The 27,337-nt window shown below is 40.6% G+C and overlaps 2 protein-coding genes across 4 annotated transcripts in view; one reads left to right on the top strand and one right to left on the bottom strand.

The window, feature by feature from the left end:
* caskin2a (CASK interacting protein 2a) overlaps positions 1-1,243 on the top strand; it is a 58,384-nt gene extending 57,141 nt beyond the window's left edge. For both annotated transcript variants that reach the window (XM_085465455.1, XM_085465454.1), the window contains one exon: positions 457-1,243. In XM_085465455.1, coding sequence (XP_085321581.1) covers positions 457-553 — 97 coding nt within the window. In that variant the 3' untranslated portion in view covers positions 554-1,243. The remainder of the gene's footprint in view (positions 1-456) is intronic.
* Positions 1,244-4,599: 3,356 nt separating this feature from the next.
* Positions 4,600-27,071, bottom strand: LOC146702542 (Na(+)/H(+) exchange regulatory cofactor NHE-RF1-like). 2 transcript variants are annotated; one of them, XM_085465452.1, is made up of 6 exons: positions 26,339-27,067; positions 14,188-14,358; positions 8,418-8,571; positions 8,273-8,304; positions 5,569-5,667; positions 4,600-5,482 (listed from the first exon to the last, which is right to left on the bottom strand). In XM_085465452.1, exons 1-6 carry the CDS (start codon positions 26,792-26,794, stop codon positions 5,321-5,323), a joined length of 1,074 nt encoding a protein of 357 aa, XP_085321578.1. In that variant the 5' UTR covers positions 26,795-27,067; the 3' UTR covers positions 4,600-5,320. The 2 variants fall into 2 exon arrangements, with proteins under 2 accessions (XP_085321578.1, XP_085321579.1); XM_085465453.1 differs by lacking the exons at positions 4,600-5,482; positions 5,569-5,667 and adding an exon at positions 5,674-8,027 and having other exon boundaries at positions 26,339-27,071.
* Between the last annotated feature and the right edge of the window lie 266 nt (positions 27,072-27,337).

Below are 27,337 nucleotides of genomic sequence, written 5' to 3'. Positions count from 1 at the left end.
CATGGGGTGAAAGGTGTTATACACCCTGGACACAACGCCAGTCTGACGCTAAATCTTGTGATGAAAATATTACAGTGTCATAAAATTCCTGAAACAAGAAAAGCTAATGTTTGAGGATCAGCAAACAGTTAAATGGATAATCCTGTTCCAGGACCGCCGAGGAGCTTTAGTGATCTTCACAGGAAAGAAAGCAAACATGCCTGATGTGGGGACAGGGGCTAAGATGTCCTTAAAGTGATTGGTCTGTTTTAGACAGACATGGTTGTAGTGGAGCTTCTGTGATTGTGCATGCCAGAGTGCTTGACTACAAGCTACACGATACCATGCATTCATATAGTGCTTTTTTTTCTCTATACAAACACTTTGTCTCACATTCATAGCTGTTCTGAATCACCAGTTAATTTGACAGTTAGCTTAACTCTTTTTTTACTTCACATTGTCCCATCTGTTTCCTAGTGGGGGCACCACAGTGAAGGCAGCAGGCAATATTCTGGATGACATTGGCAACATGTTTGATGACCTGGCCGACCAACTGGACGCCATGTTGGAGTGACCTCCCAACTTCTGTCCTGCACACAGAAAAAGTTTCTGTCTCAAGGGAGCAGCAGACAGAAATCCGAACAGTGAGCACGGGGTCAGAGGGAACCTTAGATGCTGGGAAGAACAGAGAGTGTGGAGCTCAGCACTTCCTGGGGTTTAAGATCAATCAGTTTGTGAATATTTGAGGACTTTCCTGCACAGCTTTTCCTCTGTTTTTGAGCACTTCGCCTTAGGACACACACCTGGGAAAGTTATTGGAGGGAGTACAAACAGCCGCCAGAAGAGCTTCCCGATGTTGTTCAGTATCTTCAGTATCACTAAAAGGGAATAAGAGTCCATTGTATCCATGTAACCTGTGTATATACAGACACGTGTTTATGTGTGTAGTCAAATATCTTTATACTTAACATATTGACCTGTGATTATATTTATACTTATATATGTTGGGGTTTTTTTAACCAAAAGAGTTCCTATTGGCTGCTTTAACCCATTCTATTGTATATTAGCAAGATGATCTAATATGTATATTTTGCTGCTTATGGTCTGTAGCGTGGGGAAATGAGTGTTTAATATAGGGAAAGAATTATATTTCATAAATGTACGATGGATTGGCGTGGACCTGTTTTAGCACGTGTTTGTTGTTGTTGTTCTTTAAAGCACTGTTACTGTCAGTAAAAACAGATGCTTATTGGTTTTAAAGTTATTTAGTAACAGAGCTCATCTCAGGTTGGTATGGTACCGTCAGCACGCTGTTTCATTTCAGCAGTGGCCAAAACATTTCGTGGAAGGCAACATGTTAATGAACTCAGAGTGACTGAACATGGAGTCTTCATTTGCTGCCAAAATGTTTAATTGGCGTATTAACTGATAGTTATATATTTGATTATATATTTAAATGAACAAACTCGATGTGAATTTGACATCAAATTTTTAAGAGGCTTTAAATTTTTTAGAACATTGTCTCTCCCATTTTAATTTCACAATCAGTCGTTTAGCATTTCCTGTTCCCATTTTTTTTCGTTCAGTGTTAAATGTTGTTCCAGCAGTGTTCAGACTAAATCCCACAGAGGTTTTATGTGCCAGATTTCTGACAACATTTAGCAATTAGTTGCTTTTGTTTTACACTCTTATAGGTCTTTGAATGCAGTATAGGCTCACAAAATATGTCACAAACACTCTGTGGCGGGGCAGGGGAGGGGCTGGCCCAAATGGTGGCTGAGCTGGTGGCCACACGGAGGGAGCAGGCGGCGGTGTCGCGCTGAGAAGTGGATGAACTGCAGGACCAGACCGAGTGCACGCCGGCAGCCAACACCGCTGCCGGCGCACCACAGCTGTATGGGAGTGGCAGGTGTCCGATCTGCTCCGGTCCCCAGGGTGAGGCCAGCCAGGATGCCGTCTGCCTCCACACCCGTGCCCACTCCTCAGGTGGAAGCAGCTGGTGCATGCTGGTGCCTGCACCCATTCCTGCTCCCCGGAGGAGGGCCGCTGAGCAACCTCCGCGTCCACCACCAGCTCACTCACCTGCTCAGCCGGGGCCAGAGAAACTGTTTGTTGTTAAAGAAGAAAATAGAAGACTTAGTTTGTGGGATCAAACTGGTCTGATTTGTAGAACTGAGTTGTAAATTGAGAAAATGATTACTTTGAGTTTTGTATCAGTTAAATTACTCTGGCATACTTCAGCCTCCGTAGAGAGCAGGGACCAGTCTCATAACTGTAAATAACCAGCAAAGTTTGATAAGAACTTCACTTTGGAGTTTTGTTCTTCGCTTGTTCCTGCTGCAGTGAAGACATTTGTCAGCAGATGCTAAATCTATTGTAGCACTGACAGTTACTCCTGTACCAATTCACTTTAAAATTCTCTTTTTAAAAAAAAGCTGTTGCATGACTCAATACTTCGCTTACTATCCAGTGGAATATCTGTTTTTGAGCCATTCTTTTTTTAATTGGGCTCTTTTAGAAAAGTCATTACCTTCAGCCATCTTTAGGCTTCCTTCTTTTACTCCTCTGCACGCCTTCATTTTAAAAATGGAGTCGAATCTCTCTCCCAAACCTTTGCTGGGAAGATTTGGTTAATGGAAGCTGACATGTTTTTACATTTTTTAAGATACCAAGCATGTTCAAATTCATGCAACAGCTTTTTTCTCTGTGGTTTCGATCTTCTGTTTTGTTTATTAATGTTTCCTTCTGAATTCTGTGTCAAACCAGAAATAATTAAAGGGATTTGTACTGACCGGGTGCTGTTGTTTTGCTTGTCAATATAAAATATGCATTACTATTTCAAGATTTTTCATTTGTTTTTGCCATTCTCATTCAGAGCTTTTGATGTGCCATATAGTTGATGCATACATTGTTTACAGTTTACAGCTGATCCATAACCTCCTCTCTGTACATTTAGCAGCTTTTTGTGTTCAGTCACATCAAATGGCTTTAATTTGCATAAGATAATTGAAGGAATATGTAATATTTTTTTCTTTTGGGGCTGTAGAAGCAGCTGTAAGTACATCATCACCATAAAAAGTTGATATGGTGATAACAGTAATATAGTTTGGCTGTTAGCAATAAAGGGAGTGTGAACTTACAAGGCAGTTCACACAACAGTCACCTCATGTCCCTTTATATTGTTGGGTAAAGACACAATTATTACCACTGTTGTCTTTCTCCACCATTATGTTATTTTTCTGTGGCCAAGAGGCTTAATAAAACAAACAAAAACCCTGATTGGATATGATGGGAATCACCATGAAAAGGTTCATTATATGCATCATTTGACTCCTCTGCACAAAATGATCTCTGAGTTCTGCCTCCTCCAATCAGTGACTGAATCAGAGGATGTTGTTAGAATGGATTAAAAAGAATATCAAACAACAGAATAATGGGCAGTTAGGAATAAAAATAGATCATTGCAGCTCAGCTCACTGAGCAGTAAAATAAACACTTTATTTCAAATGAATCATTGAAACATTGAGTGTGCTTTTGTTGATGTTTAAGGTAATGGCTGCACATTAGAGCTCTGAAACTGGATACATTTAAACATTAAAGGTTATTGTCCCATAGCCTAATAGAGGCGGAGACATTGTTTTAGTTTATCGGCAAATCTAAACTATGTGTTTTTTCCCCAGTAGATGCAATTTTAGCAGTTCAAAATAGACTTGGCAGAATATTCAAATCAAGTGCAGATACATTTATAGATTTTTTTTTGCACCACCAGCTAAATACATGCACATTCCAGTTCCAATGTTATGCACAGCTAGCATTTGCCCAAAGTCAAAGTTGACAACAGCGCCCTGTGACATCACTATGAGTCCATAACAGGCTGACATCAGCACGTTGTAATATAAAATTGTGGAACATCAACGTTTTAGGATAGCCCTTCTCTCTGAGTGCTCCTGTTAAACTTGCTTCATAGTCGGCTCCTTAGTACTCTACAAATGTGGTAAATACAGACAGAGATGAACAGACGTGTAAAACCTAGTACATCCCACTACCTCAGGAATTAAGTGATTCCCACTGATCTGCGTATGCTTTCACAGCCTGTATAAAACACAGTGAGGACCAGAGAGGCCACCCTTCGGAGGAAGCTCATTTCTGCCGCTTGTATCCGCGATATTGTTCTTTCGGTCACTGCCCACAGCTGGTGACCATAGGTGAGGATAGGGACGTAGTAAATCGAGAGCTTTGCTTTTATACTCTGCTCTCTCTTCACCACGACAGACTGAAGACATAAAGATGAAATATCTAAGATGTGCTTTGTTGGACATCTGCAACACCACCATCTGCTGTCACATTATAAAGCAGCTTAGTATAAGTGCAATCACATTCTTTCACCGTGCTTTGCCTCAGTGCTTATGGATTCTCCTTCACATTCTTCTTTCACCTCATGACATTTTCCATTAAAAAGGGAATTTTTGGACTGATCTGACGGAGCACCAGACTGTGCATAGAGTATAAAACAGGTAAAACTTCACCAAGCACAGGTTCATCACCCCAAGTAGCATTGGATCCTCAGTTATAACAGGAATTTCAGGAACGCTGCTTTCAGATCAGTGTTTTCAAGGTTGATCATGTGCATTAAAAACCAGACTGGGTTCCATTTTATTGATATGCTATGTTTATCAATGTTCATTAAGACATTCTACAGCACAGAGCCATCAGTACATTCTGTATATTTCCATTGGAGTGAAAGTGTGTAAGTGACGCTCGAGCCAAAAGATGCAGCTTTAAAATTGAACAGACTTCAGCAGAATCAACAAAACACAGAACATTTCTTTTCCTTGAGAATACATTTGTGTGTATATACAAATTTATCAAAAGCCACATTAAAAAGAAAAATAATAATCTCGTTTGAATCACAAATTAAGACTGAAAAAAAAAAACAAGGTAAAGAAGAGTAGACAGAGGTGCTACATTCTTTCTAAAATGTTCAGATTTAAAATCACGACTCAAAAATAATCAATAATTTCTCGTTCCTATGCCCCAAAATTCCTTTCACGCTCCTTTTCGTATGAGAAAGTGCACACTGCTAGTTCTCTTCTTGATATATTATTAACATTCATTTCTGTGTGTGATGCTGACATTTCAAACGTCATTCAAAAGTTAAGAAGTCACAGAAACCCTAAATTAAAACAAACAAATCATCATATAATACTGTTTAACATGGGAGTTTAAAATAAGCTTGATGCCACATTATTTTTCACTCAGAGCGTGGGTTGATTATTTCTCTGGATTGGCCTCTGGATGGCAGTACAGAACCACCTGGAGGACCTGAGGACGCCCGTGGTGTTTATAAGTTGCTAAACAGTTCATTCCTCTTGCTCCAGTCCATGGCCGGGGCCTTCTTGGCGCCACGCTTCTGCTGGGCTCTTTCTTTGGCCTGAGCTACTGTCAAGGCAAGACCCAGGTTGTCAATGGCTGGGGCCGGTTCTGACCTCGAAGCCCTTTCAATCTAGAAACACACATATATTCAAACAAGTTCGTTTTTCTCTGAGCTTTAAAACTATTCCAAATCTTTCAGTGGCATGGAGACAGTACCTCTGAAGGCGAGGAGTTGTTTGTTGCTGCTGGTAGGGAGCTGCTGGAAGAGGCACTGGAGACGGAAGAGCTCGCAGATACTTTAGGCTTTGCATTTATCTGCCAAACACACAACACACATTCAAAAGGGTCAATTCATCCAAAGTACAAAACACCATCCGGAAAGCATCTCAGCTTCAAAGGACATGAACATTTCGATTATGCAGAACTAGACTCTTTTCAAACCCAGTGGAAACTCAAAGTTTAGCGGTAGCTCGTTTCAACTAGCTGCTCATTAGAAGCCTTTCTGAATTTCCAGAGAAAGGAAACTTCACCAAAAAAGCAAAAATAAAAGCTCATTCAATGTTAGAGTCCAACACCTGTCGCTCAGGAGGTAGAGCAGGTCATCTGCTGATCGGACAGTTGGTGGTGTCTGTAAGCCAAATGTCCTTGGGCAAAATATTAACCCCAGGTTGCTCTCTGATGCATCCATTGGAGTGAGAATGGTAGATATAAAGCACTTTAAAACATAGAAGACAGTGCTTGTGTGCATGGGTGAATGCTGTATAGAGCGCTTTGAGTACTGTGGGAGAGTAGGAAAGTGCTATATAAGACAGTCTGTGTTTTTACATCAAACAATCTGAAGCGAAGTACAAGAACACAGACGTGGTGTATTTCTTCTACGAGAGTCACACAAACATTTCTTTTTAATTATCAAGACCAAATGTGCAGGCAGAGAGAGGGGAGTGTCACCAGCAGGGGGGGCTGGTCATTCAGAGGCTCAGTGTGAGCAGTCCTCTCTCTGAGCAGACCGTTCAGGGATCGGCACATAGCCCTGCTCCTATCTGATATGCAGTGTGGAACTCACCTCATCTATGAAAATTTGGCCTCCAGTGTGGAAGCAGCTGTTTCTCTAAAAATAACCCCAGCCCCATGCTGCACACGAGCATGAGCCCTCTGCTGTAAGGTGTCTTCATCAGACGCCTCTAATAGTATTCCATTTGCACTAATGCCACTTAAAAGCCTTTTAAGTTACTGAATATCTAAGCAGGACTATTGGCCACCTGATGATAAAAGGCACACTGGAGGTCAGAGGTCAGGGTATGGATTCATGCCGCCATGTTATATAACAGCTGGTGAATGACTGATTGTTCGCTACAGAAGTCTGGCTGTATGCGAGACTGTGTGAATGCTGCTCATTAGCATAATCCTCAAATTAAAGCCACTGCAATCCCATGATCTTCTACTCCTGTTGCCATGGTGAAGAGGTCAGCCACAATGTCACTAGAGGGGCCAATCCACAATTCCCATGTTGTCACTGGGTGTGTGTGTGTGCGTGTGTATAGACGTAGTGGGTGGTGTTTATTTTGATGACTGAGCCTGTGCTAATTAAAGGGGCATTGCACTGGTTTTCTCAGGCTGAGGAGAAGTGAGTCTGCTACATTTTGAACTCTTTATGTGACATTTGTTACTTAAGTATATGTCACACAGTTGCATCCTGCTTCACTCTCTCGGGCTGCTTAATGTTATCTCTTCAATTGCAGAAGACTCGTTAATATTAATGTCAATGCAACGACCGTGATCAATTTAATGTGGAAATTCAAAATCCTTTAAAATAACCCTACTATGAATACAGACATGTACAAAGTAGCATGCATAATTGAAGTAATGCAAATCATGATGGGACAAAGAAGAAACAATCAGAGCTTTAAATGGAACTCAATGCAAAAGCATCTTAAAGTGTAGGACCACAGACAGCCACTAGGGGGCTATTTTCAGTTGGCAGATTTTCATGCCAGATGCAACCCCAAAAATGTCTCTGCCACTGGATTCAAACCAGCGAGCTTTCACTTGCCATCAAATATATGAACCCCTGCACAGTGCCAGTTTACTTCCATGAAGTACTAAATATATTTTGTTTATAACTTTATGTGTATGTGATTTTTCTTTCAGCTTTGGTCCTAATGGTTTGTGTGATGATGATCACTTTCAACATTATGCTATAATCAGGTAGATAGTAGACCTCAAAGACAGCATCTTTTGTAAAGGCTCACCACTCAGCACACTCACTTCACTAGATGCACCTTGTTTCTTTTCCTCACCTTTGATTGGGTGTGGTGCTTGCCCTTAATTGAACTCACCTGTAACTCGTTATATAAGGACTGCACTCACCTACAGCTCACTCTTTCTTCACTGCCACATGGGGGCGGCAGCTGAGGTGAGTTTCTGTTCAAGTCTTCTGAGTTCATGTATTATTTTGAGTTACTTAAATCATACTTTATTTCCTTTCAGAGATAGAGTCCATGTGTGTCTTTCCTTTTGCTCATTATTTAATAAAACAAAAAACCCTGCAAGTGATTACTGACTGTTCATTCTCATCCTGACCGGATGAGCCCATGATGGTAACAATCTGCAACCTCCTCTGAACCTTCCTTCAAAACAGCATCCTTGGGGGTGTGACTGGTGTGACTCCAAACTGTCTAGTTTGGAATGATTGACAAACATTAATAACTTTGAGTCACATGCTCACTGGTTTCATTCATTAGTTTGTAGTCAGAATTTTGAAGTAGACGACACTTTCTTACTGTTCTTTAGGTTGTTTAACTGTGATAATGATCCGTTATTTTGGTAAATGTAGAAAAAATAGCCTTTTAAAGGGCATCTAGTGGTGAGAACAAAATGTATTAGCATTGTCTGTGTGTGTACGCATGCAAGGGGTCCTTACCTTGTCTTCTGCCATTGGCTCTGGAAGAGGTCCTTCAACAACAAACAAAACAGAAAAGTCCTCGTTTCACTCTGTTTCAAATAATTTTCCTCAGTATTATGTTTTGTACTTCTAAATATTAAGGAAACAGTAAAAAGTGTGGTACCACTGATGTGTTCCTCAGTGGGCATAACATTGCATTTCTGGAAGAATTCCTCTGCCTCAATGTCAACCACCAGTAGCCTAGTCTCGTCTCCTCCGGCCTTTATGGCTGCCACCACCTCTGAGTGCTGCATCCCAGCCACAGACATACCATTAACCTGAAGAGACAACAGGAGAAACTTAGGAAAAAGTTCTTAAATTCTAAAATGATCCATTTTCAATGTTTCCCTCCAGAGACCGAAAGTTATAGCATGGCCCATTTTACTAAAGCCTGCTTCTTATTTTCTCAGTTAACGGTTTGGAGAACAACCTTATCTTTGTATTTTTGATCATGATTTTTACGTGTTATAAATCAGTAAATAAGCAGAAACATTTTATTGTGTCCAACTTAAACACAAAGACTGAATAAATAGTGACTGTATAACCAAAGGGAAGCAGAAATGATCTGAGTGTAAAATTGTTGCTCTCTAATTTTCTGTTATTGAAGGTTACACTTGGATTGACGCTCGGCTGTTTCACAGGTAGGTTTGCTGTGTCTCTGAGGACGTTCCAGGAGACAGACAGAGCCCAGCGTCCTTAGCCCTGTGTTAACTGTCTGGTATGGTGGACTATGGATTTGCCATAGAATACTAGAACTGGCAGGTCCCCCCCACTGTGCTTTTTACAGATGAGAGAGAGAGCACATGTGACAAACTTAGAAGTGTCTGGATAAGTCACTGAGAATGTTTCCTTTAATGTCATTCAGCACGAGTGATTTGATGGAGGGTCAGTGACGGTCTGGGGAAGCATATCCCTGCAGGGATGCAAAGACCTCTCTACAGGCCAGGCAACGGCACCCTGACTGCTATTAGGTATTGGGATGAAATCCTTGGACCGACCGTCAGATGCTACAGCGATGCAGTAGATGCAAGGTTCCAACATTCTGTGCACAGACTATTCGGACAGAATGTTCATGCGAAGTGTTTGTGCCCAACATCCTGTGTGCGGGATGTTCATACCCAACCACTGACTGGCCCCCATGTTCGCCTGACCAATAGACCCAATAGAACAACTCTGGGATATTATATTTGGATCCATCCGACGCCGCCAGGTTGCATCTTAGAGAGTCCAGGAGCTCTGGTCCAGATCTCGGAGGACATCCTGCAGGACAACATCCATCTCTTCATTCGGAGCATGTCCTTATGTTGTCAGGCATGCATACAAGCACAAACTACTGAGTACCATTCTAAGTTGCTGCAATGAAATTTCAGCAAACTATACTAGCCTGCCACATTTTTACACTTGGATTTTCAGGGTGTCTATAATTCAGCTTTGAAGTAAGTTAATTTTTTACTTCCATCAAACGATGTGGCATTCTTTGATTCCAAACATGTTATTTATTTTAAATTTTTTTTTTTTAAAAAGTTCTTTATTCAATGATTCAATGAGTACGATGCATATATGAATTCGATTTAACTTTCAGTTTCAGTATCCAATTTTTACCATGCTCATTCTTTATTAGTACAACATTATTACTCACTTTTTATTACTCTTGATTTACTTCTAATGACAGAATGTTTCAACTTGACTTGGCGTGCTCAATGACAGCGACAGAATTTAGCCAGCTGATGCAGTTACTAAAACCAGCATGAAAACGAACCCTTTATTATAGTTTAGCAAAAATCTGAAACATGTACGTGTTTACCTAGATTGTGTGTGAGCTTTTACTATTGTCTGTTATCAAAGATATTGGTAATACTAACAAAGCAGAATGAAAAGCTGTTTATTTAACTAACTAAACAAACTGATTGGTTTACCTCATTCTGCGATCAGAACTCCCTGTGAGTGCATAGCAGTTAGTACCAACCATTTTATGTCATCACTGACAATGTCGCAAAATCTCTGAAGTGCCCAAGAGAGTGTGTTGGTAGAACGTAGGGTAGATGCTTTAAACAACTTCTTTTTGTTGAGCATGACTATGTTAAAAGCATATTTCTTGGTTTGGAAATCTATGCACTTATTTTCTTTATATTTCTCTTCATCGCCCCAGTCACTTGTTACATTCTCTAAGAAGTTTTTTGGTGCAGGTCGCTTAACATGGAAAGAGGGTTCTTCTTCCCCACAATTGCCAAGTTATTGGTAAAAGGAGACTGATTGCTGGTGTTCTGTCTCTAATATTGGGAGAATATATACATATCTTTAGATGAGTACTATTGTGAAATTGGAGCCACATAAATAAAACTGAATAAAACAAATCAGGATATTTAACACATGGTGGAGAGCATCATTCCTTTTTCTTGCATTCATCTAACAGTAAGTTAACTGGCTTACTTTGGCAAAGAGTTTCTTTGGACAAATGGAAATACTCAGATCCATTGTCTGTAGGCTGTCACTGCCCATTCACACAGAGGACTACATATCAAGTCAGTGAACTGTCATGACAATGGAATGGACACCCTAAAGGAGATTAATGGCACTGGTGATGGCTAATATTGTGTCATACTACGAGGAGTGTTGTACTAGAATACTCCCAGAGTTGAAACTGATTAAGCACCCAGGGAGATAAGTCACTGAGGAATTTTTGTGGGAGGAAAATCGGAGAAGTTTCACCAGCTCCCACACTGGAACATCAGGAGATGGTACAGAACACCCTGCTTCAGAACCTTGACATGAACTTCCAGGACTGCCCACAAGACTCAAATTACACTAAAATTCAGCTTTTAAATCTTTACAATATCCCAAATGTAGCCTTTCTCTCCCATGCATGGGAGAAGCCCGAGTGGACAGTTTGAAAGCTTCTAATTCAGCCGACAGACATGTTAAGCAGATTAACTCTAAAGGATTATTGTCTCTCCCACACACTTAATGAGGCAGAGAATACCGATTTCTCCTTTACACCACATGTAAACAAAGAAGCTTCTTAATAGTTCGGCTTCTGCTAATATTTCATTCAGTTTCTCATTTTCACACTGAAGTAATAGGATTACAGCTGATATATATATGGCTAACACAGCGCGCGCACACACACACACACACACACACACACACGAAAGTTGTTTAACTTTCATTATAGTCACCTTAAGGCAACTGTTGCTGTGTTTGGCACTTTTAAACCATAAAACGAGCCCTTTTAATCTGCGGTTGTGACTGTGACTGGTTCTCCTTAAGAATTTGTTTTCAGACTTTTCCTAATATCCCATCTCAAAGAGCTTTATCACAATTTATCAATTTAAGTTTTTGACTGCAAATCCTACAATTACGTAGAATACCTTTAACTTTCTGAGCTTACTGGTGTTTTAATTTTGCACCAAAATTATTGTGGCTTGGACTTCCCAAATGTCTCAGCAGCGTTGCACTCTATAGCGACGGGATACTGGCATTGCCTATCCCTAGCCTGGTAGAGGAGTTTAAATGTGCAAAAGTGAAGCTTGAGATGTCACTCACAGACTCCCGGGACCCCATAATGAGAGGTACTGCTCCCACCCTAGCAACGGGGAGGAATTCGACCCAGCCACATCTGTGCTACAGGCCAAATCTCCTCTTTGACATCGTGACGTGGTGGGTCACATCCAAAAGGGCAGAGGAGGATTCGGTCTTGGAGCAGTAACACCTCGGTGACAACAGGCATCTGTAACCGAATGTCGAAAGTAGTGGAGGAGGTGCGACGACAGGAGGAAACAGTCAGACATGCTAGAGCCGTAGCGCTGGCCAAGCAGGGTCACTGGATGAATTGGGAGAGTGTTGAAAAGAGGAAACTCATGGAGTGAAATCTGGGGAATGAAGTCTAATAGACTAAGTTTCATCATCCGAGCCACGTACGATGTGCTACCTTCCCCAATAAATCTGTAGATGTGGTTTGGAAAGGACCCAGCCTACCTCCTGTGTACAGTCCCAGCCACACTCAAGCATATCTTGGTTGGTTGTAGGACTAGCCTTACTCAGGGCAGATACACATGGAGACACAACCAGGTTCTCAGGTGTCTGGCTGAGAAAGTTGAGCGCAAAAGGAAATCCATCAACGCTCAACCCTTCACGAAGCAAGAGGACCGTCAATTTTCATCAGCATTTGTCCGGGAGGGAGACGAGCCGAGGTCGAACCCCTCAACCCCAGACCTGGGCCCGCTGAAGGTTGCCAGGGATTGGCAAATGCAAGTGGACTTGGATCAGAGGCTAATTTTTCCTACAGAGATCGTAACAACAACTCTGCGACCAGACCTTGTCCTTTGGTCTAACTCCCATAAACTTGCGTATGTCATTGAGCTGATGGTACCATGGGAGGAAGCAATTGAGCGTAAGAAGCTGCGGTATGCCAACTTGGCAGCTGAGGCAGAGGACAGAGGCTGGAAGATCAAGGTGCGCCCGGTGGAAGTGGGGTGCAGGGGCTTTGTTGCCAGTACAACAGCAAAAGTTCTTAGAGAGATTTGGATCAGAGGACAGGCACAACGGCAGGCTATAAGAGAACTAGCTAACACTGCTGAGAGGACCAGTCACTGGCTATGGCTAAAACGGGCTGACATCACTTGGGCATCTAAGGCAGTCAGCTAACCGCGATACACATGCCAAGGATTGATCGACTGGTGGTGGGCCTGCCACAACAGAGGGCGTCGAAAGGGTAAAACATAACATTAGAATTTTTGGTGGTTGACTGCTACAGTCTCAGGGCCTCCTGGGGACTGTGCAGTTAACCTCATGGTAGTAAAACTAAAAAGAAGACTGAAAAATGTTCCGCTCTTCTCCCCTCTGCTCTTCTCCCCTTTTCTGGGAGGCAGTGGGGAGGTAGAGCGTACAGCCCGATCCGGTGGGGAGGTGTGGGAAGCCAGATCGGGCGCCCCCCTTCCGGCTCTCCTCTCTGCTCTCTCCTATCTTATCTTACTTGTCTTACTCCTCTCTGTCACCTTTTCTGTCTCTTTGAAGAAACGAGGCTCCATAAATGCTAAAGAGGTAAGTATTTCTCAGTTGCAGTGAATAGATAGAATAAACTGTAGAAAATTAAACAGGAGAAAGAAGAAGACAAAAACAATTTTAACATAAACCAGTGACACACTCCGGGGTCTGATCAACCCTGGCAGAGCCTCCTTGTATGAGGGTGTCTAGTGATAATGGCCGAAACACCTGATGAATCCAAGGTCCACTACTGACGATGTGTCCCACATTTGAACAATTTGGATCTGATTTCTAATCCCTAACCCTAACCAGGGAAAATGGCAGGTTAGGTTGGGTAAAAGAACAAAAGTTGAGGCACACAACAATGTACGCTGCTGGTAAAGTTTCTGGGCTGCTTTCCTCATAACAGCCATCCCTCAAGATTTTCTCCATTAAAAGCAATGCATTGTCTGGGATTGTAACATCTAGTCCTTTACTGAATCATGTCAAAAATCTTTCTTCCCCTAATGTTATACTTCCCTCAGTATTATTTTCAATATTCTTTGAATGTCACATTGTTTTCTTCTTCTTCTTCTTCTTATATCGTCTTTCCTTACACTCAGTAATAAAATCCAACTTTGATCACAAAGTTTCACACTAATTTTCAAACATAATTGTCTTTGATCTTCTTGGTTATTGTTGCTATTTAACAATAATAATAATAATAATAATAATAATAATATTTAAAAAAATAATAATAACAATAATAACAACATATTTGGTTTCTTATTGTGTGACGTTTTTAACGACAGGTGAAAAAAAGCAATGGCCACAATACTGAACTGTGCCATCATCTCTTGTCGTAATGGGTGTTGTTTATCAACAGCAGCTGCTGTCAAAGCACAGGGATATCTGAAAAAGTGAGTGTGTACCTGGATGATCTTATCCTGCGGCCTGAGGCCGGCGCTGTGTGCTGGAGAGTCCTCATCCACAGCTCTGATGAACTGGCCTGGTCTTGACTTCTCGCTGTGCAGGTTAAAGCCGTAGCCACCGGGGCCCTTTTTCAAGCGGCAGAGACGAGGCCGGCGCCCATTTCTCTCCTCCTACACAGGATCACACATGAAACTCAGTGTGAGAGTTCAGCCTAAAGTGTAACATTTTACTCTCATAACATACATATTCATACACATCGGTGCTTCGTCAAAATTATTAATCTGTTCTTCTAATTTTAAATATAAACCTGTCACAGTTATGAAGAAACCATAATTATAATACTCGGAGCAAGACACAAAGTATTTAACATAATACTTTATATTTAAGACTATTTAAATCAAAACAATCACAGGTCATGACTCAAAACAGAAAGTTAGGAGATACTGATAAAAACTAAAAAACAACATTACAATGATAAAATTATCAAAAAAAATAAAAATGGTACCATTTCTAGCACATTCTCAAAGTCATGTACTATCATCCGCTTATTAGAAACACCAACTAACCCGGCCCCACTAACTACATCTCTTTGGACTGTGGGAGGAAGCTAGAGAGAACCCACGCAAACATGTGGAGAGCATGCACAGAAAGATCAAACCCAGGACCTTGCTGCTGTGAGGCAACAGTGCTAGTCACAGCTCCACCGCTGCACAACTTGATATAAATAAATAATGATATCACATTTTAACATTTAGTACAATGCCAATTCTTTTTTATATATTATTTTAGAATTCGGACTTAATTTTTTATTGAAACTGTACATCAGTCTAGCACACGGGTGACACTCTTAAATCTCGTTATTCTTTGCAGTGAATCAGTAAAAGCAGAATGCAGGAAATCATCTATTTGTGATTAGAGTGTGTGACGAGGTTTATGTCTTATGTCAACCTGAGATGCCACATCAACAGTTCCTACATGTTTGTTCTACGCTGCAAGGTTTGGACATCATGCAAAGTCCCTATTAACATATTGTAGACATGAAGCTTCTTCAAATAACATCAAGTACATTAAATGTTCATGTATATAATGAGGTAAGATGGGTAACCGAATGAAGCAGCAGCATCCTGGCTCTGCTGCTCAGGCTAATCCTGCTGTGACCTGTGCCTAGTTAAGTGTTTAATCCAACATATGTTCTTATAATACTGTAATCACACATGTGCTCCTGTGCTGACATCATGAACTTTATCTTTATTACAAGGCTCTTGGAAATGATTACAGATTTTCTAATACCTCACTTTCTCTCTTCTAAACATTCACTGTTAGTAAACTTAATTAACAGAACATTTGTATATAGACTTTTTTTTATTACTTATTTATTTAATTTTCAAAGTCCTAATTATAGCATAGGCCACAATACCAACATATTAATTAAGAAAATCTTTTATATACTTAATTTAAACTTCAACTAAATTATTCTAATTTAGAACTGTTGCTGGCCATGTCCACCCCTTCGTGACCACAGTGCCCCCATCCTTGCACCTCAGTAGAGACTTTGATACTGATGATATTTTATTACAGAGAACAGAGCATGTGTAGGTCTTAAAGATACTCCGCCACAGCACTTTGAATCATATCTATCTAACAGACTCCATTTTGTTATTTGTGATGCAAATAAAACATAAAATACTCACATACAAAGTCTCGAATAATGAGGCCCCATCTTATCTTGGAGACCTCATAAAATCACATCACCATGATCAATAATAACAGCACTTGGCTCTCAGACTGCAGCTTTTCTGGTTGTTCCAAGAGTAATTAAAAGTAGAATGGGAGGCAGAGCCTTCAGCTTTCAGGCCCTTCTTCTGTAGCACCAGAATTTGGGAGACAGACACGGCTCTACTTTAAAAATTAAGATTAAAACTTTATTCTTAGATAAACAGTTATAGTGTATAGTTAGGGCTGGATCATGTGACCCTGAAGCCTCCTTTTGTTATGCTGCAATAGGCCTAGTTTGTACCAAGTGTTCCTTCTTCACTCACCTCTTTTCACTCTTGTGTCTTTACATGTTACTGCGAATGTAATGAAGATTTATTATTTATCTCTGGCTTTTGTTTCATCGCCCAACCTCCAACCAGTCGCAGTGGATAGCCCTGCCTGAGTGTGGTTATACTGGAGATTTCTTTTTAAAAAGAGAGTTTTTCCTTCCCACTGTCACCAAGCGAGTGCTCCGTATTATTGTAGGGTGTTTATCTTACAATATAAAGCACCCTGAGGTAGGGCTGGGCGATATGACCCAAAATTCATATCTCGATATTTTTAAAAAACTCGATATATCGCCCAGCCCTACCCTGAGGTGACTGTTGTTGTGCTTTGGAGCTAAATAAATTAAGTTGAATTGAACTGAATCTTCTGAGGCTTCTAGCAGGATATTGTGCCTTGTCAGAAACCTCAAGCTCAAACAAAACAAGTTACAATTGAGCACCTTTGGGATGTGGTGAAACGGCATATTTGCACCATGCAAATCTTCAGCAACTGTATTAACTGGTAACATGTCAACATGAACCAAAGTCTCTGAGGAATGAATGACCTGTATCCAACACACAATAAAAGCTGTTCTGGGGGTAAAACGGGCTCCAACTAGTACTAGCAAGATGTAACTACAGACAGACAGATCTCAACAGTGCATACTGAAAAGTTCCACGTTCTTTTCTTTTTTCAACAGGAAGTGGCTTCCATATTTAAGAACCCTTTTAAAGTCAGCATGTGGAGTCAACAGCCGTCTGTAAATTATTGCCTGCCAAGTGTTTTTTCAAGATCAGCCACTGCAGCCTCAGCACTGAATCGAGGCACCGCTCCCTCCTCCCAGGCAGTGACACTGTGGATAATACACTGAAGCAGAGGTTTATATGAAATCAGGCCGGTTGATGATTGCTGAAAAATGATGGGTTGAGGCGATAGTCAGGTGCAACCTTTGGATGGAATCACACATTTATGACACAGTCTGTTAATGATGATAAGGATGACAAAGTAACTGAGGTGGAAAGTTACACCAAAGGAATGCTGCGAGCAACGGTTATATCACAAAGGCAGAATCACACCTTTGGTTATAAGTACCACCTAGAGCTGCAACAATCAGATAACAAATCAGCTGGCTGATATGGCACATAGTTTGATTTTAAAATAATGATTCAAGTTATTGCTCGAGGGGAAGCTACAATTGTTGCCTTATTAGATAAACAGGAAACTGAATATTTACAAAAGGCAAAACTGGCATATTAGTTGAAAATATATTTGCAAAAACCAAACAAAGCTGCATTTTATGAATATTCTGTGAGCACCAAATTGACAATGGGTAATTTTCAGACACTGACATGGATATATTCTATTTGCCTAAATAACAGGGCAATATTCACAAACATCACATCAGTCTCATTTCAAACAGCAGGCAACTGCAGGTATATATCAGGTACTAGACTAGCTGGTAGAAACAGTGCACAGTTTAATCTGTTTACTGCACCATAGGTGAGCCTGAGAATCAACCTATGGCAGAGCAGCACAGCAGGTGACCAGGAATAGACTGCCAGCCCTCATACTTCAGTCTCTCTGTTGACATCAGTGACTCTTCACAGCGAGGGGAAGAGAAACACAGGCTTTGACTTCACAAGCCAGGCAAGTGTTTGTCGTCAGACCACTTTTTGTTCCTAAATGTTTAATACAGCCCTGCTGTTTCTGTCAAACTGGACTCTAAGAGGCCCCAAAAGCCCAAAGTCTAGGCGTGGTGACAACACTCAGCAGGGAAATGGAGGACGGAGAGCAGAAACTCAAAGCCAGGCTAGCTTTCCTTTAGATTAGACTCAAAATTGGTTTGGACACTTTGTGCCTGGAATGAGTAAAATCCTCATCATTGTATTGTTTTCAAACTACTGGGTCTGTTAGCAAGCAGGTCAGCAGGTGTCTCTGCACTGTTTTCTCCCTCTCTGTATGAACAGGCTGGAGACTGTTTGCTAAAGCAGGGAACTGAGTAAATATAGACAGAAAAATATATGAGAAGCACAGAGAATGTCATGTTATGAACTCCCTCAGCTTTTGTCTGATTTCTTGAGTGCATTGAGTCCGACTCAACTTTTCAGATGATTTTGTTTCATGTGCAGGAAATACAGCATCAGCAAATTCACACAGACACGTACACACTCACACTGCAGTGACAGTGAGATTTGTATGATAATAAAAGTGCTGGGTAAAGTCCAGCAGTGCCCTTTTTACACACACTGTTGCTAACCAATCAGGATGCATTTTCATTATTCATTAGCGAACTAGTTACTGACCATTAAAAGGGGTTTCCACATCATAGAAAAGCTTAGGCAATTTTTTTCCAATTTCTTAACACTAAAGGAGAAAAACCAAAGTTGCGTCCATCAGCTACTATTTACGTTAGCCAGCAGGCTACTTGTAATGTTTAGATGCCTCAACCCAACTAACATAAGCATCTGCTGTGCCTTGTAAACTCAATCATAATTTGCATAATACATCCATGCATAACTTCATTACACATGTTATGTACTGAGCAGGTATAGAGCGCTTTGAGTACTCCGTGAGAGTAGAAAAGCGCTATATAAGAATCAGTCCATTTACTTTAAGTACACTGGCAGCATTAAAATCATACAATTTTTAGATTTAAAGAAATGTAATCCATGCTAACAAATCTCAGACAACAAGGAAAACAATATTAAATGTGACCAACAGGCATCAATATCATCAATATCTCTAAGCTTAATTGGTTGGTTGTATTGTGTTGCTGATTGACAGGGGGTATGCACTGTACTGGTTGGTATCAGTGTGCATGTTTCATCTGCACATGTTACTTGTGATATAATCTAATTTTGTGCCTGCATAGAAAAAATATCTGGTGTGTGATCTGCCATAAGCAGCTGCAGCGTAAACGTAGGATTACCCAGCGTTGGTGTGATGGTACAAGAGGCATGGAGCAGCCATGATAAACATTCTCTAAGCTTGTTCAATATCAAAGGTTAATGGTTTTACAGCTGACTATAGTTAAACATCAAATCCTGTGCTTTAACCTCATCATAATGACAGCTGGGAGGACCTTGTACTGAGGGAGTGAGTGATGTGAAAACTTTATGACCATCTATGCCACACAGATAAAAGCTACTCCTCGAACAGGGTGTAAATGGAAATTCTGAACTGCACTAACCTGTGTCTGCAGAACTGTACATACCAGGTTTGTCAGTATTATGTAACCAACAGCCCCTCTTACCTCTGCTAACAGCCAGAGTTAAATAACTGATTTAACCAGGATTTAAACTTCTGTGGTTACAATGTAACCAACATTAGTGGTCTATGTTGTTGCCAGCACTTGTGCTTGTGGTGGTACGTTACAACTTACTTACCTTGTGGTCACGTCCTGGTGTTCTACATGTCGTGTCAGCACATAAAAAACAAAAAAACATGGGACTTTTTCCCAGTCTGGGTCTCCAGTCTTTGCTGTGGTTTATTTGGGGTTTTTTTGGAGGCAAACACATTTATCCCCCAAGGTTTACCACATCTTTGGTCTTCTTTGGTCCATTACCTCCAGTTTCAACAATCTTCCTACAGGAATTTGATGACATTTGTGAATCCTTATATTGATGCTATGATTATTATTACTTATATTGAGGATGATTGTTAAAATTCAAAAACAGTGCCAAAAAAATATCTGGAAATTAAAGTAGAAATCAACAGTACTGAAAAGGCCAATTAGCCACAGAAGCTGTGGGCTACGCTGACCTGACATGTAGTTATATTGCTAGAGAAGTGCATGTGAGACTATGCTGTAGCTTAGGGGGTAGGATTTCAAAGGCGTTTACAGTCTATGTTTGTGCACTTTAGAAAAAGGAGTCAGTGCTTTAGTGCCTGATATCCAGTTATTTCAAACTGCTCAGCCACAAACTGACTTTACTTCCTGATATATGCACTAATATTTAGTTTTGCCTGACAAGCTTATTTGCTTACATAATCAAAACCAAACATATATGCCTTTGTACACAGCTTTATGGTTATCATTAATCGGCTGAGACAAAAAACAAACAGTGATGTTTCAGCACTATAGCAACTAGCTAAAAGGGCAGGAAGTGGTTTCTTCGCCTGTTCCACCCCAACACCCGAACAACTCTGCAGAGGAACCCGCTGTCTGTGTCAGTCTGTGTGTATATGAACACACATTTGCTCTGGTTGTATGTTTATATTTAGAAAATCCGCTACTGAAACTGTTGTTTTTGTCAAGACCAAGTATGTCCTTTACTTATTTTCTCTAGTGGCTATTGAACTAACTTGCTTAGCTTTACATGGTAGCATGATGTCAAAATGAGCTCACAGGAATTAAAAACAAAAACATTACATATACAGTCCTATAAAAAAAAAGAAACCTTTGATTGGATTCTATTTAGTCCTGTGAAAAACTACACCCCGTGATTCAATACCTTTTTGGGAGTTCATGGTCACCCAGTGACTGCTGGGTACCACTTCTGTTGCTACAAAACAAGCCTAAATCATCCGTCTCTACCACAGGGGTGGGTAACTCCAGGCCTCGAGGGCCGGTGTCCTGCAGGTTTTAGATGTGTCCTTGATCCAACACAGCTGATTCAAATGGCTAAATGACCTCCTCAACATGTCTTGAAGTTCAGGGGCCTGGTAATGAACTAATCATTTGATTCAGGTGTGTTGACCCAGGGTGAGATCTAAAACCTGCATAACATGGCCCTTGAAGGCCGGGAGTTCGACACCCCTGGTCTAAACCACCTACAGTTGTTTATATGCTAACCTGTGCTGCTATATTTTTTAGAAAGAAGCTTTCTGTCCTGGGAATTCTTCCAAAAGAGCCACTTGTCCAGTCTTTTTCTATCCGGTTGTTCAGTCTGACGTCACTAGCCGTGTCTGGACCTAAACTCCGCTGCAGGTCCATATATCAAACGATCATATGGCATTACTGAGAATTGAAAAACTGTCTAAAGTCTTTCATCTTTAATAAAATGATCAGCGTTCTGCTCTACCAGGTGTAACAATTGAGTTTAACATCCAGGCATCCATGAAAACGGAATTTATGACATTTAACGGAGTTAGAGGTTAGCAGGAAGTTAGCTCGCTAGCTTCTATCTAAATACAATATAGCATGTCCTGACTGCGGGGTTTTGGAAACAAATTAAAACGTACAGCTTTGTTATCACTTCCAGGATGCTGTAAAAGGACCAAACTTCAGCCAGGAGAACAACTGAGATAATCCATCCACAATACGAGGTTAGTCATTCATATACTGCTGCATGGGCTGGGCTGTAGTTACATCCTAAGGTTTTAAAAACTGAGCTTAAATAAATGATTAGCGGTAATAAAAGCCGAGGGAGGTCAACAGTGATCACTGACTGTTTTAGGAGCTTTTTGAGATTAAATAGAAGAAAATACAAAACATTAAACATGTTAACAACACAAAAGCCATATTAAACGCAGACTACTTTAGACCCGGAAGTAGGATTCATCACGTCATCACTTAACAACCGGATTTCTATTAATTTTAACATGTAACATGCTAACTGAGGCCTTCAGAGTAGCTCGTGAGTTTTTGCAAGAGCTTGGAGAGGAACTAGAAGTCTTTGAGTTAGTTGAGCCAATTGTTCTTCCTCTTTGTTAGATAGGCGAGCAAATGAAGTTCTTCTGTGCTAATTTTATTATTTGGCTGAGGTGGAGCCGGCAGAATACCTTGTGAACCCATTTGTGGTTTTCCTGAAATATCCCATTAGAAGGATGCTCTGAGGAGGGCCCAGGGATTTATGGAAGAATTACCACATCCTACCAGGAGCTGATGGAGGTGGTTGGGAGAAGCATTACTTTGTTAAGCCGCATGCCACCATCAACCAGATACAGATAAGCAGTAGCAACATATTTCAGTTCAAGCATGTTTTGGTCTATGTGCACACTCAGTCTGTTTTGTCATACTGAATGCCCAATTTAGCTACTGCTGACTGATCAGAGCTGAAAACAGGCTGAGCCCACAGCTTGGTGACACAGGAGCCCATATGTACCAAAGTATCAATGCACTCAGAGTTGAAAAGAGGGAGAGATATCAAAGATGCTTTCCTAATTGGTTGCAACAAATGTAATTATAATCTCTGTAATACCAAAAAGCCTGAGCAGTGGATATAAAAGGCTTTCTCCAGACAGCTTAACTATACAGTTCATCCACAGCCTGAGCCAACAAAATGATGACAGAGGCTGAAAGTCTCCTCTACTTTGGAAGGTCCTTAAATAGCCTAAAATGCCTAAAGTGAATGGTTGTCTCCATGTTCTTCAATGTTACGAATGAAGGAGAGAAGCTTGGATAATAAACACAGTATTTTGTAAACTTTGGGAATGTGCTCAGTCAGATGATACCAACAGCAGTTTAATGGAGTTTGTTTTGGACGGCAGTCCATACAAAGAATCCTCTGAGAGAAAATTGCTCCCCATGGCAAAGTATTCAAATTCTGGTCCCAATCACAAATTTATAACTTTAGCATACACTCTGTACAAGGACAATCAAAATACTACACACTCCTCGAGATGTTTTCTATGTTCTGCAAGCTATAACTTGCAATACGTGGGACCCATTTGATGCATTACATGATCACTGCTGAGAGGTCCAAACGATTTCTACCATCCACACTATTAATTCCTCAAAAATCTACTTAGACAATAGAAAAGGTAGTTTACTATGTGCAGTTCCAGCAATAGATGGGTATAAATATCCTAAGTCCTACCCATCCCTTTCAACTGAAGTTGATAGGCAGCTTGGCTATTAGTAGCTATCAATCATTTTTACGACTGAGTTGGTTGTTGTTGCCATTTTAATGAAATATTAGCACAGAAGCTTAGAGAGTCGGAGATTATACAGAGGGGGATTTTGCAACAACCTGAAAAGACTTTGGAAAAACCATTAAAAAAAAACAACAAACTAAAATGTGACAATTTCTTAGACTTCTCCTGGGTGCTGATGTTGCAGTATTGTTGCAGTATTGTTGAGTACTCAGGTATTCAACCCAAGTACTGACCAACTGCAGAAAAAGTGTCTACCTGTGCCAAAACTCTGAGAATAAATAGCCATAGCCATAGGCTAAATTGATGTGGCTATGTGATGACTATGTCTGTGCAAAGTAACCAACACAGCAGGTATACAGAGCCTTCAGGTTGCAGAGGGATTTCCAGTAATGTACTGTGCAATCCTTTCCACTCCATTCTTGTATTTTTATATATACATCTTTGCATGTACATAATTTTATCTACTGTCTCCAGTACTTTGCATTTGTCCTGTTTGTCATTTTTTTGTTTGATAAAATGACCTCAACAGTCATTACACAAGAGAGATTACCTATCGAGTGGAGATAATAAAATTAGTAAGTGGTAAAACACCCATATGCCTATCACATTTATATCAGTATGAGAATATATTGTTTGTTGGTCGACGTTTAAACTGCAGCAGAAATATCATAGACTTTGAGCTCATTATCTCATAATCTACTCACCATGCAACACTCACACTCCTATAAATGGTTCAGTGAAAGTTCAAAAATCCACCTATTAACAGACTCAGGGTTGTAGCACAAATAAAACAATGAGAAGAAAACTATAATCTTCAGTAGGCGCAGAGGAATACATGAACTTTTCAATGCACACAAAATAAAGTCTATGTGTGATTACATCCACCTGCATTTTCCCTCAGAAATGACTTAAATGTCTACTCAAAGCCTTGTTCTCCACAGGCAATCACTGTGGACAAAGCCTCTTTTTGCTGCCGGGGATCTCTATGGTGACCAACAGACAACCTCAGTGTAGTGTGAAGACTCTGGAAGCTCGAATGGTACATGCTAACATGCTCACTTAGTTTGTGCTTTTATGTGACATGAAAAAAAAAAATTTGCAGAACAAGAAGAAGATATCCAAGTATGTCATGGAATTTTAGGAAAACTGAAATCATGTATCGTTTCACCACAAGCAAGGCTACCCAAGTGTATCCCACTGAATGGCCAATATCACACAATCAGAAAAGCTCTGCCAAGTTTCCCATCAGGCAGGAATTTCGCTGATGGTTTGTAGCAATACAGACAAGCCAATACACACTTTACACGTAGTGTAAAGTCAAGGGGCAAAGATACAGGCAGATAAAAATTCCAGTTAAATAGAAGCACAGCAAAAGGTGGGAACTTGGTTCACATGGAATGTAGAAATGCTGTATGTTTGATGAATGAGATACTTTTGCAACTTTAACAATAATGATTTAGAGGGCCACTGGAGTAACTTCTTAAATCCTTGCCAAGTCCAAAGATTAGAAACTATGTTATAACAAATGGGTGCAATGAATGCTTTTGTGATAACAGATAACCAGTGGTATTACACAAGCAAAAAGGAAAAGTACATTTGGAAGCTCACTTTAACAAACAGGCAATAAGTAAGAATTTACACAAGAATATCAAATTGACAGGGTTTCTGCCAGATGATTACAATTATGGTGGCAGTGGCTGCACCATGCAAAACACAAGACTCAGAAATCCGATAGTCAAGGCCAGCAACATCTAGCTCTTAACCTAATGTTACGTAGCCCAAGAGCTAGCTTTACAAACATTAGCTCAATGAGCGCTTGACGTAATGGTCCTCTAACTGAGCTTCGCCTCTGAGTTTGGACAGCTAATCCGTTATCTATTTAAATCATTTTTTTTTTAAATTGTACAGTGTAGCATTAGCTATTTGTCATAGGTGGCCACGAGTGAGATTAGCTAACACTGCTACTACTGCATTTCCATATAAAAAAGTTAGAACAGCTAGCAGTTATTGCTGTGCAAAATATCAACTCACTTTAGTTAGGATGGACATTCCGTGCTCTGGTTGCTTATGTAACTGTTTATGTATTTCTCACCAGATTACGCCACAGTCAGCAATGTCCTTTGTTTCCACAAGTAGTCGCTTCGGTCAGTCAGCTCAAAGATGAAGTTTGAATGAAGAATAAGTTCTATAGTGATGCTAGTCTCTTCCTACGTGAACCGGGTGTTCTGGGCTTCATGAGGCTAGCCTCTGACTAGGCCTTATTGTGTGAGAAACAAAGAACTTGTTTTAAAAGTAATTAATTATTCATTGAGTAGCAGAAAACATGAAAACACACTTGTTTTGTAAGTCCCCCCCTCTTTATAACTTTCAACCTGCTTATAGTAAACACATTTCCCACTTGCTCTGGAAATAAAATAAAAAAAATCCACTTTTTCCTGAGAATCCTTAATAAAAACCGCTCTCCATTCTGAGACCTGAACACAGCTTAACACACCTCCAGGCTATTTTGCAATGCTCTTACACAACATTTAAATCTGGGTCCAGACTTTGCACTGGCTAAACAGTTACATAGCAAACATGTTTGTGACCGCTTCAAACCATAACCTTATAAAATGCTTTCATAACTGACAGAAAATGCTCTGCCTTACAAAGAGGCATGATTGTGGTGAACAAATGAAAGAAAACATGTCATAGTACTCCACCAGTTACGTTGACAGGTCCCTGAACATTACCATTGCACCAAATGACGTCACAAAACCTCTAACATACCTTAATATTTTGAGTGTTTGAGTAATAACCACATTCACAGCAGTCTCAGCTCTCAGTGAGATCATTTTAGATAATATTAAAAATGAAAAAAAAAAAAAAGACACGCTCATTCTCAGAATGTATCAACTGTGACACATTTCCTGGACAAACCTGACAAGAAATTCAGTACAGAAAGCAGACAGGATCTGATACACTAACATTCTGTTGAGCAGACACCCGTTATTACCGCAGTGTGCCACATCTTTGTCATAGATAGCAGTGCATATACTTTCATGTATTTTCATGAACTAAAACTATGCCAAAAACAACCTTTAAGATTAATGGAGTAATGAATAATAATAATAATGATACAAGAAATACAACTCACTCCTAGTCAAGAAATTAACAGCTGACCATTTTGACGTTCGACCTTACAATTCCACCAGTGTGGGTTTAATTAGAAAAGAAAAAACTAAAAACAACACTTTAAAAAAGAAAGGAAAGTTCAGGGTACATTAAAGTTTAGTACTCACTTAAGTGAGTTTCTGCGCTTTACTGTACCTTGGTGCTTGAGCTGACACTATGCCTCTCGGATCTCTCCGAGGAAGAATCCCCGTTCTCAAGCGGGGCAGGGGTGCCGTTGCTCTGAGTGTCCCCGCGGTCTGAGTCGCTGTCACTGCCTGGTATGGGAATTCCTTCTGTGACGAATTCTTTCCGACATTGTAGGTTGTGTTTTTTCAGCAGCTCCGAGGTCTCGGGGTCCACCACAATAAGCTCTAAAGCCCCAGAGGTTGCCCGTATCTTGGCGACCACTTGCTGATGACTGTCCCCCTCTACGTTCTCCCCATTCACGAACATCAATCGGTCTCCAGCCAGGAGCCCGGCCTCGGAGGCGGGAGTGTCGGACTCCACGAGCCTGATGAACTGCCCGATCTTGCCCTTCTCTCCGTGCAGGTGGAACCCATACCCGCTGGGTCCTTTCTCCAACACACAAAGCCTGGGTCGAAGTTTTGACATGTTGGCGTTTTGTTAACCAACGAAAACTTTTAGCCCCCCTATTCAAACAACTTTCAAACAGTGAGCTTACGAAAAGAAACTGACACCTGTTGCGCACAGTGACTTTGCTACAGTTCTACTTCCGTTGAACTAAGTCTCAGTGAGATTTCCGCTGCTAATGTTGCCTTTTGACTCGTTTCACAGATCCACCCCTGTGCACTATGTTGCAACGTCTGGGGGTTTTTTTCCGACTCCAACCTAACACGGTCCCGTCTTCAGTGGCTCTACCACGAGTCAAGTTAACGCATTCAAATGAACATCCGCCATCAAATTTTCAAAATAAAACTCATAGCGTAAACCATCATCATTCTTCTTTATTATTATTATTATTATTACTAATAATAATCAGATACATATTTTAGTAGGCAGGGTAATACATTGCATTTTTCAAAGACCAGATAACTGCAAGTATATGTTTAGTCCTTAGAGTGGTTCGTTTTTAATGTTCACAAAAAATAAGAGGCATGCTTAAAAAAATAAAATCAAATGTACCTCTAGCAGTCA

The sequence above is a fragment of the Copadichromis virginalis genome, linkage group LG8 (genome assembly GCF_057382275.1).
Source record: "Copadichromis virginalis isolate Kocher_CV1m ecotype Utaka linkage group LG8, C_Virginalis_male_GT1.1, whole genome shotgun sequence".
Taxonomy (NCBI): domain Eukaryota; kingdom Metazoa; phylum Chordata; class Actinopteri; order Cichliformes; family Cichlidae; genus Copadichromis; species Copadichromis virginalis.
Note: the sequence above shows the minus strand (reverse complement) of the source record. Positions and strands in the feature narration are given on the sequence as shown.